Genomic DNA, 18,544 nt, shown 5'->3' on the forward strand with positions numbered 1-18,544 from the left:
TGTTGTCTTCATTGTTTAAGAAACACCATCACCATCAAAAATCTGTCTGCCGTCACTCAGGCAGAAATCCTGTCCCAAGGTGATGTAATGCAGCTAAGATTTATTATGGGATGTTATGTCATCGGTTCCGACAGAGGCGGCCTTTCTGCTTGGAGTTTCCATGTTCTCCCCGTGCATGCGTGGGTTCCCGCCGCGCACTCCGGCTCCATCCCACAGTCCAAAGACATGCTCGTTCATTGGTGACTCTAAATTCTCTCGTAGGTGTGAGTGTGAAAGGTTGTCTGTCTCTATCTGTCAGCCCTGTGATTGAGTGGCCAGGGTGTACGCCACCTCTCTCCCAATGACAGCTGGGATAGACTCCAGCTCCTCTGCGACCCTGAACAGGATAAGCGCTATAGATGGATGGATGTGTCATTTAATTCTAATTAAAAAGCCTTAAGTAACTTTAGGTAACTTGTACAGTTTGCTGACTTCCAACTGCACTCTCTGAATTATAATCGTTTGTTTCCCCAGAAGACAAGCGGCCAAATAAAACATATATTTATCTTGAAAATATAAATGATAAATGATCCAACTCCAGCTTGAACCTTTGTAGGAACTATCTCACTCTTAAGAAGGCGGTGATCTGTTGGTTTTCTTTAGTTAAACAGCTGTCTGCTCATCTGAAAACGCTTATGAGCGAGATGAGAGTAAAATAAAACAGTTGTGAGCAGAAAAATCAAAACAATGACCCAAAATACACTACAGCACTCTGCAGAGTTGATGGAAAAAGAGTTCCACTTTCATCTGCTGTTGTACTGTTCAGGGAAAAAATATGTCAGTCAAGTGTAACACAGGATTTTGATAGAGTATCTTTTTTTTATTTATTAATTTCAGGGTAGCAAACATAAAAATGCTCTGTGATGTGAGTGATTTAAAATACATCGTAAAGAAAGTGTGTCAACATTGATCTTCCAAATGGTTATATAATATAAGTTGGCCACAAATCAGAGAATAACTTGTGGCTTCTATAAACTATCAGTGCCAATTCATAAAAATACTGTTGGTCAAAATAAATATGACGTTCCTCTGCAAACATATTTATTACACACGCGACTCCTTTCTATTTTCACATATGTAGTTGTACAACAAGGCGTTGCACTTAACATGATACACTGAAGTGGTTCTGGGTTCATACATTGACTGAGAGTAACAATAACATTACAGTGAGAATAAAAAGTGTTAAAGCCCATATTTTAGCGGATGTTGTGGATGTTAAAATGAATGAGCTGATGAGGGTATTCAAACAATCCTCCCATGAAGCAGTGGACGACTCTCTCCTGGTGTCTGTCGGCTCAACAAGTTCCACAACAACATAGGCACTGATGTTACCCCTGAGCTGCCTCCATTACTGTGAGCACCGTCCTCATTTAGTGGCTGGTACTGCTTGAACCGCCTGTTTGGAAACATAAAAACATGTTAGACAGGGGAAGAATTTAACTCTCTGTGTGATTGTAAGCATGCTGACATTAGCTAATGAAACTGTTGTACAGACTCAGATCAGGAAGCTGTCTACATGGGTGTCCCACAGGGATCAATCCTTGGACCCTTACTCTTTGAAATAATGTATGGAACATTTATGTACTGCTTGCTTATAATGGTTTTGTTTCTTTGACAATTTTTTTTTTTCTTTTTGGCCCAAATTATATTAAGTTCTGAACTTAAGACCTCACCTGTACATCAAACCAATACAACAGACCACACAGGCGAGAACCATCACACCCAGGACTGTAACTGCAGTTCCAGCTTGGGACCCAGTGGAGGCTGAAATTGAAGCACATTGTTAGTGGGAGAAATCAGAAGATTAAGAACTTTTGTGCCATTAATGAATTTTTCTTCAACTCACCTAATGATACACTGACTCTGGCACTTGCTACAGCAAAACTGACATCATTAGTCAGAGAGACATTGATGCAAAATACTCCGGTATCGTTGAAGAAAGAACGAAGGATCATTTGACAGTCCGGAGAGGGTCTGGCTTCAGTACAGACTGTTTCCATCGGTGTTACACAGTCAGCGTCCGAAATGACTGTGCAGACCTCTCTTGGCAGACTAAAAGGAAGAATAATAAAGATGCAGTGATACAGTTCTTGTTTTAGTTATAGAGGATATCAGTATATCAGTAAGTCAGAATCAATATACATCTAATGAGAAGCTGAAAGCAGAAACTGAACCTCCTGACCCTGTCTGTGTACTCTCTGATGTGAGTTGGAGCCAGTTTATTTCTACTTTGGAGGCTTTATATACAGTATTTTTTTGACTTATGCACCACAAGCTAGCTATAACCAATTTTGCCTGTTTTGTGACACGTGAAAACTTCATACTACATATATATATATGTTTTTAACATATAAAATGAATAGTATCTTGGGTCTCTGAAGCGTTTTTTGTATGCCAGTAGACTGAATTTTGAAGAAGCTCCTAAAACTTGATTTTCAGCAGATCCACAAAGGTTCTAAAACTGTATTTCTGACTGTAAGACATTCATCATTTGTCAGGTTGTTAAAGTTTAACCTTACAGAAGTCTTCCCACAGTGATTGAAGTAAAGTTTGATTGTTGGTGATATGTTTGATTGATTCTAGACTGAGCTACATTAACAAGCGTTGACAACAACAGTCCTATCTCTCCACTTGCTCGTGTAATTGATTAAAGTCACTTCTCACCTTCCCTGACAGACAACAGTGACGTCCACAGCATTCTGCTCCAGCTCAGTCGCCAAAGACAAAACTCCGGACATCTGAACAATCTCTACACTTTCAATAGCCGCTGTAGGGTTAAAAGAGGTGGAAAGAACATTTTAAATATTATTAAATCACAGTACTTCTATTAAAGAATAACATGTCTATTGATGCTTGAAATGCTTCAAAAACTGTATTGACTTACGGATGACATCTAAAGAGGTGGCTACGGAGCCATAACGGTACACATTGCAGTCAGCTAGATCTGATACGTCTCTCTTAGCCACAACGAGAGGAACCTGTGCTGTTGGTAGCGCTAGAAAAACAAGAGACATTTTTTTGTTAGATATTTCCTACAAGAGCTCTTTTTATTTTTAAGCATCCTTTTTTTCTTTGAGCGAATACCAACCTGCAGGAGCTGCAGTAGCTGCAACTTCATTCTCAGCAGCCTCGGCATCAGCAGCTGCGGCCTCAGGGACAACAGTGACCACGATGTCATCAACAGGGGCTTCTGTTTCATCCTGGACAACCTCTGCAGCAACATTATCAACCACAACATCGGCCTCAGGAGCAGCAGTAGCCACAACATTAGCGTCTTGCTCTGTAGCTACTGCTGGAGCAACAGGAGCAACAGTAGCAGCCACCTCAACTGAAGCTACTTCTCCCTCTGCAACAGGGTCAACAGGGGAAACAGTGGCAGCAACTTCAACTGAAGCTACTTCTCCCTCTGCAACAGGGTCAACAGGGGAAACAGTGGCAGCAACTTCAACTGCAGCTTCTTCTTCCTCTGCAACAGGGGCTGCATTTGTAACCACTGCAACTGGAGCAGCTGTGACAGCATCTGCCGGCTCTTGAGCAGCACTGACCACCTCACCTGTTGCATCTGTGACAACGGCTGCAACATCTGCTCCTGCAGCAGGGGCAACAGTGTTGGCGGGGTCATCTGGAAGAACAGCTGCATTGACTTGAGGAGCTACTGAAGCAATGACAACTACTGCCACTGCGTCTGTAACAGCGACGGCCGGCTGCAAGGAGGCGGCGAGCGGGGTGGCGTCTGATGCAGGGAGATCTGGAACCATTGCATCTCCTCCATCGATTGGTGCAGCTGGGATGCCTGCGAGGGTGGGTTCAACCACAACTTCTGCTGTGGCAGCAGAGGCATCAATAGGAGCAACTGAAAGAAATGTTTAAAACAACTTAGCAAACCTCAGTAAAGACGTTTTATTGTGCATAAAGAAGAATTAGTTTAAAATCTCACCAACAGTGGGACTTCCACAGTTATTGGGGATGCTTGCCATCAGGACAACCTGAGGCTTGAACGCCCCAACATCGAGGTACGTGTGTGTGACAGTGAGCTCTCTGGAGATCAGAGTACCACTGCTGTCGCCAAAGTCCCAGCTGAAGCTGATGTCGGCGCTGTCCAGATACTGGCTGGGATCGTGGACCTTGACGCTGAAAGCGATGGCTCGCTTCTGGATGAAGCTCTTGTCCGCCTGGTTTACATCATTGACTTGAGAGAGCGACATGGTGAAGGGAACCTGGTCTGTTGAAGGAGAGAAACACTTAGAGAAATACTGTAGAAGACTTTTCCCTGAATTAGGTTAGATATTGTTCGATAGGTCACCTGTGATTGTGAAGACTGTGGAGGCGTAGCCGAGAGGGATGAACTTGTCTTTGTTGCGGCAGTGATAGATGACCACCTCCATGTTGTAGGAGCCCAGAGGAGTGTCGCGTGTGTTCAGACTGAGGGAGGAGGACGGCCCGTCTGCCACCTGCCAGTAACGCCCTGGAATGGAGAAACAATTAGATTATTTAGAGTCGTCTGGTTATTGAAGTAAAATGCAACACTCTCATGCTCGTTCATCACTTTCTTAGTGCATCAGATGCTGCTCAGTCTGATTCATTCTGAGGGGCAAGCAGAAACTAAACACAGCTTCCTTTTGGTTTTCTGAACCGTGCTGGTGAACAGATGTTAGGCTGTAAAAGAAGAGTTTCTTGTAGCTTTGTGAAATCTAGTTTAGCATAATATCAGCACGCTTATTTGACGCTATTGTGCTTAAAAAACACTCCCTATCGGGTGCACATAAAACTATATAATGACAGAATATGAAATCAAAGAGATAATCTTGATTAAGCACAAAAATGTTTACGCTGTGTCTTCAGATGTAGAAGGGGGTGTTAATTTCTCATGTCAGACATAAAGATCATCTTCAGCACTGACAAGCTGTTCAACTGAAAAAGGCTGGAGGGAAATGTTTAAACTTTAAACTAGGTTTAAGGAAACTCCACCTGCGTTGATTTGAACCCTCTTGTGTTAACTGAATGTGGTCACAGCCGCGGTTGGAAGTGGTGTACGGCTCACAAAAGCAGTTACTACTGCAGCAAAACAAAGTATTATTATTATTCACTCAAATGTATTTACCCCATGCTTTCCACACATAAACATAGAGGTTCTTCTTGTCTTTGCCCTTCTGGAACGGTGTGCCATTCGGGAAAACTCCGGTCCAGTTGTTGTCGTGGTTGGGATACACAAGCTGACCCTTCTGATAGTTTCGCCCTGAAAACGCAACAGACATATCGGTCTATATCACTATACCTCACACATATAAATATAATGCAACAGTAAAATATGGTGGCTATTGTAAAAAACCAAAGAGTAAAGTTTGTGTCGTATTAAAAGCATAAATGATGTAGTGGACAGTATTATTGGTTCTAGTAGAAAAGTTATCTTACCATCAATGGTACAGTTTCGTGCCCAGACCACCGTCCCGTTCGGGAGCAATGTCTGGTTCTGAGGGAAGTTCAGATCAATAGTGAAGGTCGCTCTGGCTCCAGTCAGAGTGGGTGAATCGTTTTTCACATCAAAAGTTACTTCACCACCTGGAAAGAAAACATAACACAATTTGACACCCTCGGACTGACCGGTAGAGACAACTTTACTGTTTGTAGTGGCGGAGCAGTGCGGCTCACCGGTCCAGGAGCTCTTGAACCTCTGGTCTCCATTTTTCCACATCGGATACCTCTGTGTGTTCCACGAGCGGTAACGTGTGAACTGACTTTTAGGCTCTGGAAGACATTTTTTAAGGAATCAAAGAAATGCATTGAAGCAACAATTCTTTAAAACACAGTTCTTAAAGCTGTATGCTTAACTTCAGAGTATGAAGCTTCTTTATCATAACAAAGCAGCTTTTGAATGTAGTGATAAAGATGCTTATGTAAACCAGAGAAGGTCAGTGTCTTTGGCATTGTTGAGTGTCGGGGTTCTTAGCAGTGGGAGTCACACGACTTGCAATCCCCCCCCCCGCCCCAATCCCTTTCATGTGACTATCAGCTGAGCAGCAGCATCAGTAATCCCAGAGAGAGGAATGAGGGATCCCAGGCGCTGCCTCACAGGGTTTTTTTTTTTCCTCAGCTAGTGATGCGTGTGTGTGTGTGTGTGTGTGCGTGCTCTTGATGTGTGATTAAATCAAATACCCTCACAATAACACGGTTTGATTTTCAAATGCCAAAGCATGAAAAGAAATGGTTTTAAATCACAGGATGCGCTGAGTTACACCATGTTGATGTTTGTACAATGTGCCTCCTCTTGAACAGAGAGCGAAGTGTGTTAGCATGAAATTAGCATGAAATCAATCACTTTTCATTTTCAATGTGTGGCCCTAACAAGGAAACACTAACTCAAAGATTCAGCGTGTAATTACACGGAAAGCAGAAATGTGTTGATTTAAATTGGTCACAGACATTAAAATGAATCCCTTCCCCTGCAGCTGAACTCTGTTATAAGGTTGCTTACATCACACACAGAAAAAGTCCATCTTAATTAGTAGACTTGTTTAGCTTTTAATCTTTGTTTTTCCCCAAATTCAGTAAAGAATTACCAAATGGGTCACGTCAAGGTAATTCCACTTTATCCTTTTGCAGTTCTTTTAAGTCTTTTTTGTTTGTCAAAATAAGGTCAAACAGTTCATTGTAGTTTTTTGAAATGGCAGACATTGTATAACAACTTACAAAACTTTATACTCCTGTTACTTAAAGATAATAAATCATTCATTGTTTAGGGAACTCTACCTGCGCATCACAATATCCGTACATTTTTCTCCACAGAATGAAACCCTAAAACACTCACTTGACCCCGAGGCCGATGCAGATGCAAAAGCTGAAACCAGCAGCAGCAGTACGAGCGTCCTCATCTTCGATGTGGCTGTGTGTGTGTCCTCTCTCTGAGCCCTGATCCTCACCCTGCTGTCCTGAACCCCAACACAACTCCCAGAGAGACTTAACGAGAGCCTCCTCACTCTCGCCCTACTATAAGGGGGGCTCCAGCATGAATTACCATAAAGTTTCTTTCATACCTCTGACATCACTGGGAGTTTGCCAACAGGCCCCGCCCCCCTTTTGTAAACTGTTTGAACAGAAAGTTTTGTTAACTAATGGTGTGATTTCAAGGAATTGTTGTTTTTCTAGCAGTTTTTTGACTGTATGTTCTCTTTACTATTTGAGCCTTTTTCTGATGCTACACATGCTACATGTCATAAATACAATATCTCCATAAAGCACTCAGGATGTTGTGCAGTAACTTCAAAGACGCCAAAACTCCAGTAGTAAAGAGCATGTTAATAATTCAAATGTACACATTTGAGGGAACAGACATCCCTCAAGCAGGACAATATTTTCTAAGTGCATTGTTGGGAAATCGATGAATGCTTTCTGCACAGTGTAAATGAAAATGTTGTACTTGCTGCCTGCTTAAGGACGGGGAGAGCGGTGAGAACTGTGAGCAAAGCTCGAGTTATGCCTGCCGCTGACGTATGACCTAAGAGCTATGAGAGCATGGGCGTCACAAGATGAGTGTGTGGCCGGCAAATCAATAGCATCCCTTTATTTCCTGAGCCCGTTCCTCAGTATCCTGCTGTCCCCCTCAGGCTGCCGCTGCTCTTTGTCTCTGCAGACACAACCGTGCTCCTTTTATAAGACACATATCCACCTTTAATGATCATAATGTTTCATTCAGATGATGAGAGGAATGCAGGAAAGAGCTGCTTCAATCTGGAATTTATAAAAAAAGTCACAAGCTTTAATATAAATTCTTTTACATTAGTTTTCTCACAGAGTCACAGCTTCTCTAATGAAACATCTCCCATTAAGCATCTTCAAATAAGACAATAGACATCAATAAATCCTGTAACTGGATCTCATTGATACTTCACAATGAATTATTTATGTTATTCTATTTGCCTCAGTTCATTTCCTATGGTGCTGAAACAGAAGAAAAGTGTTTGTGTTTGTCGTTTAAAAATAGTTTCAAACCCAGTAAACCTGTTATAGCACAGAGGGATGTGGTCGACTTCATTACAGCATGAAAAGAAGCACGATGTGAAAGCAGACGCTAAAAAGAATACTGAGCGTTGTTGGTCTGGAAGTTTCCCTTCTTCTCAAGTTAAGGTCCAAATTTTTGATATGTTGAATATAAAGATGCCTCCGGAAAATCATGATCCTCTCAAAATATATATATATAAAGTTATGTCACGTCAAATCAAAACGGCATGTGCACATTACATGATATGTTTCCCTGTTCTTGGCCTTCACTCTGAATGAGGCTACAAAGGACAAACAGTGAAAAGTGAAAAATATAAAATACTAAATAGATAAATTACCAGGAGAGATTAGGAAAAGAAAGTAAATCAAACACAAAATAAAATATTGAAAATTCTCGCACTTTTAACTGAAGTTGTAAAACTTGAGGAACATTTTAAAAATGGAGGGATTCATGAGAAATAATAATGATATTCGCTGTAAAGACTGAGTTGCTCTGAGCTCTCTAACAACAGTGTTTAGTTGTGTTTTTTCACTGGTGTTGTCTCATGCCTGTGAGACTGTTTAGGCTGCACTACATGTGACCCCTCATGTGCTACAAGGAGGAAACAAATCCTTTCTCAGAGAGCACCTGACCTAACATACCACAAATAGTCAACCATTAGCTTCTTTGCTCATTAGTCTCCACTATGTATCTTAATAACATCGTTTCTGAGGTTCAAGGAATTTATGGAATAAAAATGTAGAGGGTTGTATTTCAGATTGGGGAAGTTATTTGAAAGGATAGGATGCAATTCCTGAAGAAATCTGGGTGTGACTTCTGGCTGCTGAAAAAGCTGAAGCTTAACTGCAATGTTTATGTTTAAGCTGAATAACATCAGTAATGTATAAAAGATGTGAAATCGATTTAACGATGAAATTTTAAGGTTTGTTGAAAAGCTGAAGATAAACTGAACTGCTGGGTTTAATGTGTGTTGAAAGAGTTTGAATAGTTGAAATGGAAAATGGATGAAAAGTGGAAAAGGTAGTCAAAACTAAGAGCTAAACTGCTTCACGTTAGTAATGACTGAAGCTTAACTGTACAGTTAACTCAATGTATAAAAATCACTTGAAAGAGAATGAAGAGATGGAAATGTGGGGAACAGATTTAGGATGTAACAGGTAGTCTAAATCGGGAGTTAAAATACATTGCTTGTGGCTGGGGGCTAAACTACACAGCTTTATTAATGGCTGGGGGCTAAACTACACAGCTTTATTAATGGCTGGAGGCTAAACTACACAGCTTTATTAATGGCTGGGGGCTAAACTACGCAGCTTTATTAATGGCTGGGGGCTAAACTACACAGCTTTATTAATGGCTGGGGGCTAAACTACACAGCTTTATTAATGGCTGGAGGCTAAACTACACAGCTTTATTAATGGCTGGGGGCTAAACTACGCAGCTTTATTAATGGCTGGGGGCTAAATTACAAAGCTTTGTTAATGGCTGAGGGGTTAAACTACACAGCTTTATTGATGGCTGGAGGCTAAACTACACAGCTTTATTAATGGCTGAGGGGCTAAACTACGCAGCTTTATTAATGGCTGGGGGCTAAATTACAAAGCTTTGTTAATGGCTGGGGGTTAAACTACACAGCTTTATTAATGGCTGGAGGCTAAACTACACAGCTTTATTAATGGCTGGGGGCTAAACTACACAGCTTTATTAATGGCTGGGTGCTAAATTACACGGCTTTATTAATGGCTGAGGGGCTAAACTACACAGCTTTATTAATGGCTGAGGGGCTAAACTACACAGCTTTATTAATGGCTGGGGGCTAAACTACGCAGCTTTATTAATGGCTGGGGGCTAAACTACACAGCTTTATTAATGGCTGGGGGCTGAACTACACAGCTCAGCTTTACTAATGGCTGGGGGCTAAACTACGCAGCTTTATTAATGGCTGGGTGCTAAATTACAAAGCTTTGTTAATGGCTGAGGGGTTAAACTACACAGCTTTATTAATGGCTGGGGGCTAAACTACACAGCTTTATTAATGGCTGAGGGGCTAAACTACACAGCTTTATTAATGGCTGGGGGCTAAACTACGCAGCTTTATTAATGGCTGGGGGCTAAACTACACAGCTTTATTAATGGCTGGGGGCTAAACTACGCAGCTTTATTAATGGCTGGGGGCTGAACTACACAGCTCAGCTTTACTAATGGCTGGGGGCTAAACTACGCAGCTTTATTAATGGCTGGGGGCTAAATTTTCAAGCTGACTTACATTTATATGACAAATTATTACAGGGGTGGGGTGTGGAAATGGATGAAGGATGAAAAGGGTATACTGGGAGCTAAACCTTCACCTAATCCTGCTAGCTCAACTTGGTAGAAAAAAATTAAGCTGAATGGGTATGAAGAAATGGAAAAGGGTCTGAATAGTGTAAATGTGAATTCATAGTTGAATAAAGCTCATAACATGTAACGTACAATCATTTAAGGTTGGAAAGATGTAAAAGATACTGTACACTGGAAGATAAACATCATAGCAGGCCTCTGAAGCCTCTGGATGTTACAACCAAACATAGCAACTAACACCTTTGACATAACCCTAGGAATTGTCTTAGGCCATTTTAAGTCTGTGTGTGTGTGTGTGTGTGTGTGTGTGTGTGTGTGTGTGCGTGTGCCCCCTTTGCATGTGTATGCATCAACCTGCAATAAAAAGCTAATCTCAATCAGCTTTGTGTTCCCAACTGCAATTAAAGGTTGCCATTGCAATAAATTAGTTTTGTTTGGCTCCTGGGTGAGTGGATTTCGTAGAGATTTTTGCTGAAACGCACTGCCAAACACCTGCCTGTGGGCCAAGGCTATAACTGTTATTAGTGTAGTTTGTTTGGAAAATATTTGATCTCAGTTTATGTCAGTGAATTTAGTTGTTGGTTGGTTCTCAGTTTTTCTCACAATTCCTTATTAAGCTGAAGTTTTTAATGTTTGAATTAAGTTTCTCTGTTGAAAAATGTGTAAATAGTTAGGTTTCAAATATGTGGTTGAAAAAGAATAAGCATAAAGGATTCTGTAAGTAGAGGAACAAATCGAATTTGAAAAATAATTTAACTCCAGGGCCACATTTGAGCTTGGTGCTTTCAAAATGATAAAAACACAGGCTGACACTTTGCCCGCCCCCCACCTGCAGTCACACACACTTGCAGTTGTCGATGGCTCACAGATCATGGTTTAGTTTTGGCCAAACACCAGATCAGTGAAGCGAGACAGGCTAAACTGTGCACCTACAAGGCTTAAACCAAACTTATTTTCATCACATTTGAAAGCAATCCTAACTCCTTCTGTTTGCTGGTCACTTGATGTTCTCATTCCCATGCACAACAGCACTCAAAAAAAGGCCTGGACATTTGTCTGAATGGAAACGCTCAAGGGGAAACAGATTATGCTCACTCTTCTGCAAAACTTTTAGTCATCATGACTTGAATCAGGATATTAAAGGCTACAGTTCTACCGATTAACAGTGTTCATACATTTTTCGTGGTGGACAGAGACGTCACCTAAATCAGTCTCCTGGGTGGAGACATGTCAAGACTCTGGGCTTTGATCATGTGCAGTACTGGTCTGAATTCTTCCATGAAGGCAGTGAGCAAGCACACACAATACCAGGACCCTGAAACTAAAACTGCTGAATGAAATACAGCCATCATTGACGGAACAATTTAGATACAGAGACATGTCCACTTGATTCCAACTTTCCTTCATGTTGTTTTTAGGGGGGTTATAGATGCCCAGCAGGGTCCAAACCTGGTCAATCCGACATGACCGCATTATAAGATGGAAACGTGAAGTGAAATCTAAGTTGAAAGAACTAATAACTTTGGCAACTTTGGCAACACACTGATAATAATTGGTGGAAGAGGGTCATCAGTTATTCACTCTACTTTTGCTTTTCTTGCAACTGTCGAGTTCTCTGGCGTTTTTTTAATGTCAATGTATGCCTGAACTTTAAAAGGGCTTAAGGATGACAGAGGACGTGGGACAACTCAACTCCTTTTTCTTCCAGAATCTTTTTGTTGTCTTTTTTTTTTAAATTTTTTTTTTTTTTACAATTTTTACTTTCAAACATGCAGTTCCTCAGTTTATTAGCAGTTATCAGTAGGTTGATAACCTTTGAAAATAAAGGAAAAACAAACATGTTAATTAATAAGATGATTTTTTTTACAACCTATAAACTACATGCTGGACTTTGTGAATATATAAATGTAAATTCAAACTTATACCACCATCTTTTAATTAATAACATTAATTAATCTACTTTTAATTTTAACACCAAATTAAAACAATTACAGCAATGCAATAATTATTTTGATTTAAATAAAACAAGTGCATTAATAATCAATTTTCACATTTAAATCAGAGAAACATTTTGATAAAGAAACCAGCTCCATAAGTAACTAAGATCTCCAAAAACTTTCTAAATTGAGCAAAATGTTATCACAAATCTAAATATTACACCATCTAATAAATTCAATTTTAATAAAGTAGGCTACCATTAAGATTGCTTTGAAAGGTCTTGTTGCTTTCGTGGATCTGGTTTGTATATGAATATAAAAAAAACACGTGATTTTTCAGCTACCATATGATGATATAAACCAATGACATATATATATAAATATATATATAAACAGTTAATGATATAAACCAGAGGCATTGCACAGCTGCAGTTACTCCCACTAGAGGGAGCAAGTAGCCTATATATCGCCATCATGCTGTCTTCTTCAGTACACTGTTAAATATGGGGCAATTTACAATTTAAGTATTTGACATTTCCTTCCTATCATCCAAAATCACATGATTTCTGTGAAAGATTATGCAAAAATAAAGGTATTAATCAGTGACGGTATTTAAATGGCCTTTAGCATTAGTATTGTTGTAAATTATATTGTTATTCAATTTTATACTACTTGTGTTGTATTTCGTGTAAACACTTAAAAGCAATGTTTTATTGACTCATTTATTTATTTATGAATTCAAAATCTGTAAAAAAACAAAAAACAAAAAAACAAAAACAAAACATAGACGTTTTGTTAGATTTCCATGACGTATATAATCTACCACCTTACCTCCATGGATGATATTTATGCACTCTTTTCAGGATACATTTTTAATGGTAGTATCGTAGAATTAGTGTGCACTTTTTTGGCAACAAAAAACAAAGAAAACGGGGGAAGAAAAATTCGTTACTACTTCCGGATCCAACGTTGATGACGTCATCATCGTCATCTCGCCATGTGACCTCTGAGAGGTGTTCGTTACACAATTTTGCTCGTCCCGAAATAAGAATACTCCATTTTTTGGATTGTACAAACTGGAATTAATGAAAACAATTCGGAAAAAACTAGCAGTATTTTAAAAAAAGACATATTACCTAATCGTCCGCACTTGTCTCTCACAAATCCACTCCCTGGGAGGACGATTTTATAGCAACAAATTCAAAAGCCTCTTAATCACCACCCGGTTACATTAGTCGGTGTGTCCTGAACACAAAAACGAACGCTCCAGGAGTAACGCGGGAAACGTCGCTCTGTTGGTTGAGTGTTTTCCACAGAGTAGTAGCCGCTAATCCACATATTTTCAGACATTATCTTTATCAGGGCCAACAAATGACGCGGTACCGCAGTCTTTAGTGGAGTTGTTCTGACCCGAGACAGTTTATTACTTTACAGGAGCTTTTCCCCCCGGCCGTGGTGTGTCTGGACCGCCCAAACGAGCCCGGAGAGCCGTTAATTATATGTCGGTCCTCGCGCTGCTCGTTCGTCTCTTTAGCCACCGAGCAGACGTTAGCTCTCACACAAAGAGGAGAGTCTCGCTGACTAGCTAAACAACCTATAAACTTCCTATCTTTTGTTTGAAAATGGATACGTTTCAGAAGGTGGAAAAGATAGGAGAAGGGACGTATGGAGTGGTTTACAAAGCCAAGAACAAAGTGACGGGAGAAACTGTTGCTCTCAAGAAAATCAGACTGGACACGTAAGTTTACAATGAGTGTTTTTGTTTATCATGTCGGCGCAGCAAGATGCCAAGCTGACATTATTTTTTAGCTCAATTTTGCTTCAAATTTGCTGAAAATATTGACTCTCATTATGGCTCCATCAGGGTGTGACGATAAAAAAAACGACATTTGCACACAAGAAAGAGAGCCTCCTCCCATCACTTCTGGAGGGTTTGTTGTACCATAGTAAAAATATTACAGTAAAAATCAGATTTGAAACTGTAAAACAACATTAATACTCTATTCAGATATTTCCCTTCATATTAAAAGCATTTATATTTGCAACTTAATTTTATTACTTTTCTATAAGTTAGGCCTTTTACTTGGGAAATTTGAATCTTGTAATGGCTGTTAAAATCATCCCAATAAAAAACTATTTAAGGAAAATATAACTTTTTATATTCTAGTAGACATCAACGTGTTATCAGGGGTCACAGGGTCACAAGCCAATGGTTAAATCATATTTAAGTGTGGGCATGATTCTTGGTTAACAATTATGCATACTTTTTGTCACTTATCAAGTTGTTTATTTTTCTTTTAAACAATCATTTTCATGTCTGCCAAAGATAGATAATTTCCCGGGCTTCAACAGTTGACTCACTTTACTCTGTATTTTCTGACCTTTGTGTCAGACCATGGAAAGCAAAAGCATTGCAGTGCTTATCTTTCGTTGGCTGATATGTAAGCTGTCCTGGCAGGGACATTTTTCAGGACTTAAGAGTGGTGCCACTATAACGGACACTAATGATTTTCCTGCTCCCCTTCCAAAAAATGGAGATGGCAGTTATTTTATCTCTTGTTATTTTAAAAGTTCTTTGATGGTTTTTCCTGTGGAGATGTTCAAAAGATAGTGAAGTAATGAAAGCAGTAAATGTTATGAAATCATAAACCAAGCTAAAGTAAATAACAAAATAAAGTTGAAATGACAGCATTATACCCTGCAGCTAGTTAATCAGCATCATAACTTGTTCATTTTTATGCCTTTCCTTCAGGGAGACAGAGGGTGTACCGAGCACTGCAATCCGAGAGATTTCACTTCTCAAAGAACTCAGTCACCCAAACATTGTCAAGTAAGTGCATGATGTTATGACTTGAAGCTATATCCCGCTTGCGAGATTCCCACATTACTTGTTTCAGTCTGTTTTGTATCCAACCTGCCTGTCGACTGTTTCAGATTGCGGGATGTCATCCACACAGAGAACAAGCTGTACCTTGTTTTTGAGTTCCTTCATCAGGATCTCAAAAAGTTCATGGACTCCTCCTCCGTCACTGGTATCCCTCTGCCTCTGGTTAAGGTAAACCTCAGCTAGATTTGCAAAGCAGATCTTCAAGAAACCAAGCATGAATAGACTTTTCTGAGTTAACTTACCTGGTTGCATTTTGTGTGTTTGCAGAGTTATCTTTTCCAGCTGCTGCAAGGCCTGGCCTTCTGCCACTCTCACAGGGTTCTTCATCGAGACCTGAAACCCCAGAACCTCCTCATCAACGCCCAGGGGGAGATCAAGCTCGCTGACTTTGGCTTGGCAAGAGCCTTTGGTGTGCCAGTCCGTCCATACACACATGAGGTGAAGTGAACAGTTACCATGTTCATGCATATCAACAGGTGTCTTTTAAAATTACTAGGATCTTTATTTGGGTTTTCGTTACTATACCCAGCAGCCGAGGCTCTGCATCAGCCTTCCTCTGAGAACAATGACTAATGGCAAAAAAATGATGTGCATAAACTTGTTTTTGTGGAGGCTTCTTTTGGTTCAGTTGTTTTCTAAGAAATGTATCTTTTCCTACTAACTAACTTCCTTTGCCTGTGTGATATTTTCCAGGTGGTAACACTCTGGTATCGAGCACCAGAAATCCTCCTGGGCTGTAAATACTACTCTACAGCTGTTGACATCTGGAGCCTGGGATGCATTTTTGCTGAAATGGTAAAAAAAAACTTTGACTTTAAGCTTCACTGTGAATCAATGAAGCCTGCACATGATGCACAAGAAATCAAAGGGGAACATCTAACAAGCATATCTGACTTCACTGTCCGCTGTCGTACAGATCACCAGGCGAGCTTTATTCCCCGGCGACTCAGAGATCGATCAGTTGTTCAGGATCTTCCGCACTCTGGGCACGCCCGATGAGACTGTCTGGCCAGGAGTCACATCGATGCCCGACTACAAACCATCTTTCCCTAAGTGGGCCCTGCAGGATTTATCCAAAGTGGTGCCTCTGCTCGACGAGGATGGAAGAGAACTGCTCGGAGTAAGAGCCTTTTTATCTTTCATTCATAGGTGCATTAAGCTTTAGTTAAACCTGCAAAGAAAATTTTTCATTTATTTTTACTTTTGTTTCGGTGTTAGTTGATCAGATTTCTGTTAAATTTGTTGAAGGTTTAGGAGCAAGTGCTACATCTTAGAGTGTATAATTTTCTTTATTTTCTCATTAACCGCTGCGCCTTAATGAAACAAAATTGAGAACGCAGAATTGTTTCAGTCTTTGCTTTGAGGATCCAGATGCAGATTAAAAATGAAACCATTTAATAATAATCGAGAACTGTGCACACTCTAATAGCTTTATTTTTTAGCCAGGAAACATTTTGTTGTAGCTGAATTGTTGTCCAGTTGGAAACAGTAGACTTTTATAAATTTAGAAGAAGAATTTAGGAAACCAGCAGACAACGAGGAAAAATGTGAGTTCTCTCGGAAAATCGGAGGTAAGGAAGGGATGCACTTCTGCATAAGAGTGGAAATAATCCGGTTAGAAAATGTGATGAAGGTAAATTGGTTTTCCACAACAGCATACACATAAGTTAAAACTGAATAGTAGAGCTGTAACAATAAGGTGGTTACACTATGTCCCTGCGCGAGAGGTACAACTGGACTGATCACCAGTCAATCACAGGGTTGACACATTAGAGACAGACAGCCTTTCACACTCGCACCTACGGGCAATGTAGAGTCACCAATTAACCTGACGAGCATGTCTTTGGACTGTGGGAGGAAGTTGGAGTACCCAGAAGAACATGCACGGGGTTCTCCACGCAGAAGGCCTTTCTCTTCATACCGGGATTCAAACTCGGAACCTTCTAGAGTCGAGGCGACAGCACTAACCACTGCAGCTCACAGTATTAGTCGATCTAAATAACATGAATGAAATAATCCATCGTTTTCAGTCATTTGTCGTTCTGACTGATTTTATTTGTTTTATTCACATGGTTAAAAAAAGCCATCTGAACACGCATTCCGGCTTGGTGAAATAATAATTAAATTTTAATTTAATCTTTGGAAGACAAATAGTTTGACTGTATATCTCCTCTTTTGTCTTTGTGTTTGCAGGAAATGCTGAAATATGATCCAAACAAAAGGTTATCTGCCAAAAATGCCCTCGTACATCGATTCTTCCGAGACGTCACCATGCCAGTCCCTCACCTGAGACTCTGAGACAAAGTAAGATATCAGGCCATGCTAATGCCAACGATGTTAAAGCAATAAGGACCTCCGCACCTCTTGTTGTGTTCATGCCTGAAATACACAGAAAAAACTGGACGCTACAGGATATATCGTGTCTTTACATGGCTGTTTGGTTAAACCTAAAACCAGCAGTCTAGATGATGGATGTCCTGAGAGTTTTACTGTGTTTCTCAGCTGTGATGTTTTCATAGTTATAAACGTTAAACTGTAATTTTCAATATCATTATTTTTCATATTTATGTGCATCTGCCATTTTTGATGTAAATGTTATTTGTGATTGGGAAGGTCCTCTGACTGAGTGCAGGTGCTTTTAGTTATTAGCCATTACACTTCCCAGTTCAAAGGGGATGATGGTTTTAGGAAGTCCAAATTCAAATAGTCACATAGTTAGAATTAGATACGATTGAATAAGTATGTGGGATAGTGCAAATAAGTAATGTCATGCTTTGTAAGACCGTGCAGCAGGGCGTCCTTTTCCTGCAGCTAAATTCTGAATATGGGTCGAAAGCATCTCGAAGTCATTTTAAAACGGCGCCTTTTGGTTGTTTAACACACAAATGTTTATTTTTATTTCAGTTTTCCTGTCAGGATTTCTCACCAAACTGAAGTTCAGCTTTGTACATACAGTTGTTAAATACAAATGTTCCTGTTGTAATTCAGATTTTACAGAATTTAATGTGCTTTTGCATCTTTCTTACTCTCGATTTTATTCAAAACTAATGAACCGTTTTTATGGATATTGTTTATTCACAGTTTGAAAAAAATAAACTTGTTTAAATAACTGCTACTGTTGGTTCATGTGAGGATCATTTCGGTCTTCAGTTTGCACTTCAGCTGGTTCATTTGGAGGGTCGGCAGTTTGAGTGCCAGTGAATGTTTTCGTCAGTTCTGGAGCCAAATGAAACAATTATACCAAATAGTCTCTGAAATACCAGAGTCAACTGCTGTCTCGCGCTGTTAAATCCAATTACTGTTACACTTCATTAGTCTTGGTCTACACCAAAGCACAGGCCCACTTCT

General features: G+C 40.1%; 2 protein-coding genes across 3 annotated transcripts; one reads left to right on the forward strand and one right to left on the reverse strand.

Annotated features, from left to right (window-relative positions):
* Positions 1 to 1,281: 1,281 nt before the first annotated feature.
* On the reverse strand, positions 1,282 to 6,908 carry pmela (premelanosome protein a). Its single transcript, XM_069677506.1, has 13 exons — positions 6,845 to 6,908; positions 5,689 to 5,784; positions 5,452 to 5,598; positions 5,141 to 5,275; positions 4,343 to 4,504; positions 3,977 to 4,261; positions 3,411 to 3,892; positions 3,128 to 3,362; positions 2,924 to 3,034; positions 2,704 to 2,806; positions 1,886 to 2,091; positions 1,713 to 1,803; positions 1,282 to 1,435 (listed from the first exon to the last, which is right to left on the reverse strand). Exons 1-13 carry the CDS (start codon positions 6,906 to 6,908, stop codon positions 1,282 to 1,284), a joined length of 2,271 nt encoding a protein of 756 aa, XP_069533607.1.
* Positions 6,909 to 13,620: 6,712 nt separating this feature from the next.
* cdk2 (cyclin dependent kinase 2) lies at positions 13,621 to 18,252 on the forward strand. 2 transcript variants are annotated; one of them, XM_069677509.1, is made up of 8 exons: positions 13,621 to 14,047; positions 15,062 to 15,139; positions 15,244 to 15,364; positions 15,464 to 15,634; positions 15,890 to 15,991; positions 16,113 to 16,316; positions 17,390 to 17,500; positions 18,101 to 18,252. In XM_069677509.1, exons 1-7 carry the CDS (start codon positions 13,932 to 13,934, stop codon positions 17,492 to 17,494), a joined length of 897 nt encoding a protein of 298 aa, XP_069533610.1. In that variant the 5' UTR covers positions 13,621 to 13,931; the 3' UTR covers positions 17,495 to 17,500; positions 18,101 to 18,252. The 2 variants fall into 2 exon arrangements, with proteins under 2 accessions (XP_069533610.1, XP_069533609.1); XM_069677508.1 differs by having other exon boundaries at positions 17,390 to 18,252.
* Positions 18,253 to 18,544: the final 292 nt, after the last annotated feature.

The sequence above is a fragment of the Semicossyphus pulcher genome, unplaced genomic scaffold, assembly GCF_022749685.1.
Source record: "Semicossyphus pulcher isolate SPU_LCO1_2020_fin unplaced genomic scaffold, fSemPul1.0.p SCAF_3, whole genome shotgun sequence".
NCBI lineage: Eukaryota > Metazoa > Chordata > Actinopteri > Labriformes > Labridae > Semicossyphus > Semicossyphus pulcher.

Excerpts from the sequence above, each read along its gene's own strand:
- pmela (XM_069677506.1), bottom strand. The coding sequence starts at position 6,908 with ATGAGGACGCTCGTACTGCTGCTGCTGGTTTCAGCTTTTGCATCTGCA. Across the intron at positions 5,599-5,688 it reads GTTCAAGAGCTCCTGGACCG|GTGGTGAAGTAACTTTTGAT; the intron begins GTGAGCCGCACT and ends TTTTCTTTCCAG. Across the intron at positions 1,804-1,885 it reads CAGAGTCAGTGTATCATTAG|CCTCCACTGGGTCCCAAGCT; the intron begins GTGAGTTGAAGA and ends CTTCAATTTCAG.
- cdk2 (XM_069677508.1), top strand. The coding sequence starts at position 13,932 with ATGGATACGTTTCAGAAGGTGGAAAAGATAGGAGAAGGGACGTATGGA. Across the intron at positions 15,365-15,463 it reads TCCCTCTGCCTCTGGTTAAG|AGTTATCTTTTCCAGCTGCT; the intron begins GTAAACCTCAGC and ends GTGTGTTTGCAG. Across the intron at positions 16,317-17,389 it reads ATGGAAGAGAACTGCTCGGA|GAAATGCTGAAATATGATCC; the intron begins GTAAGAGCCTTT and ends TTGTGTTTGCAG.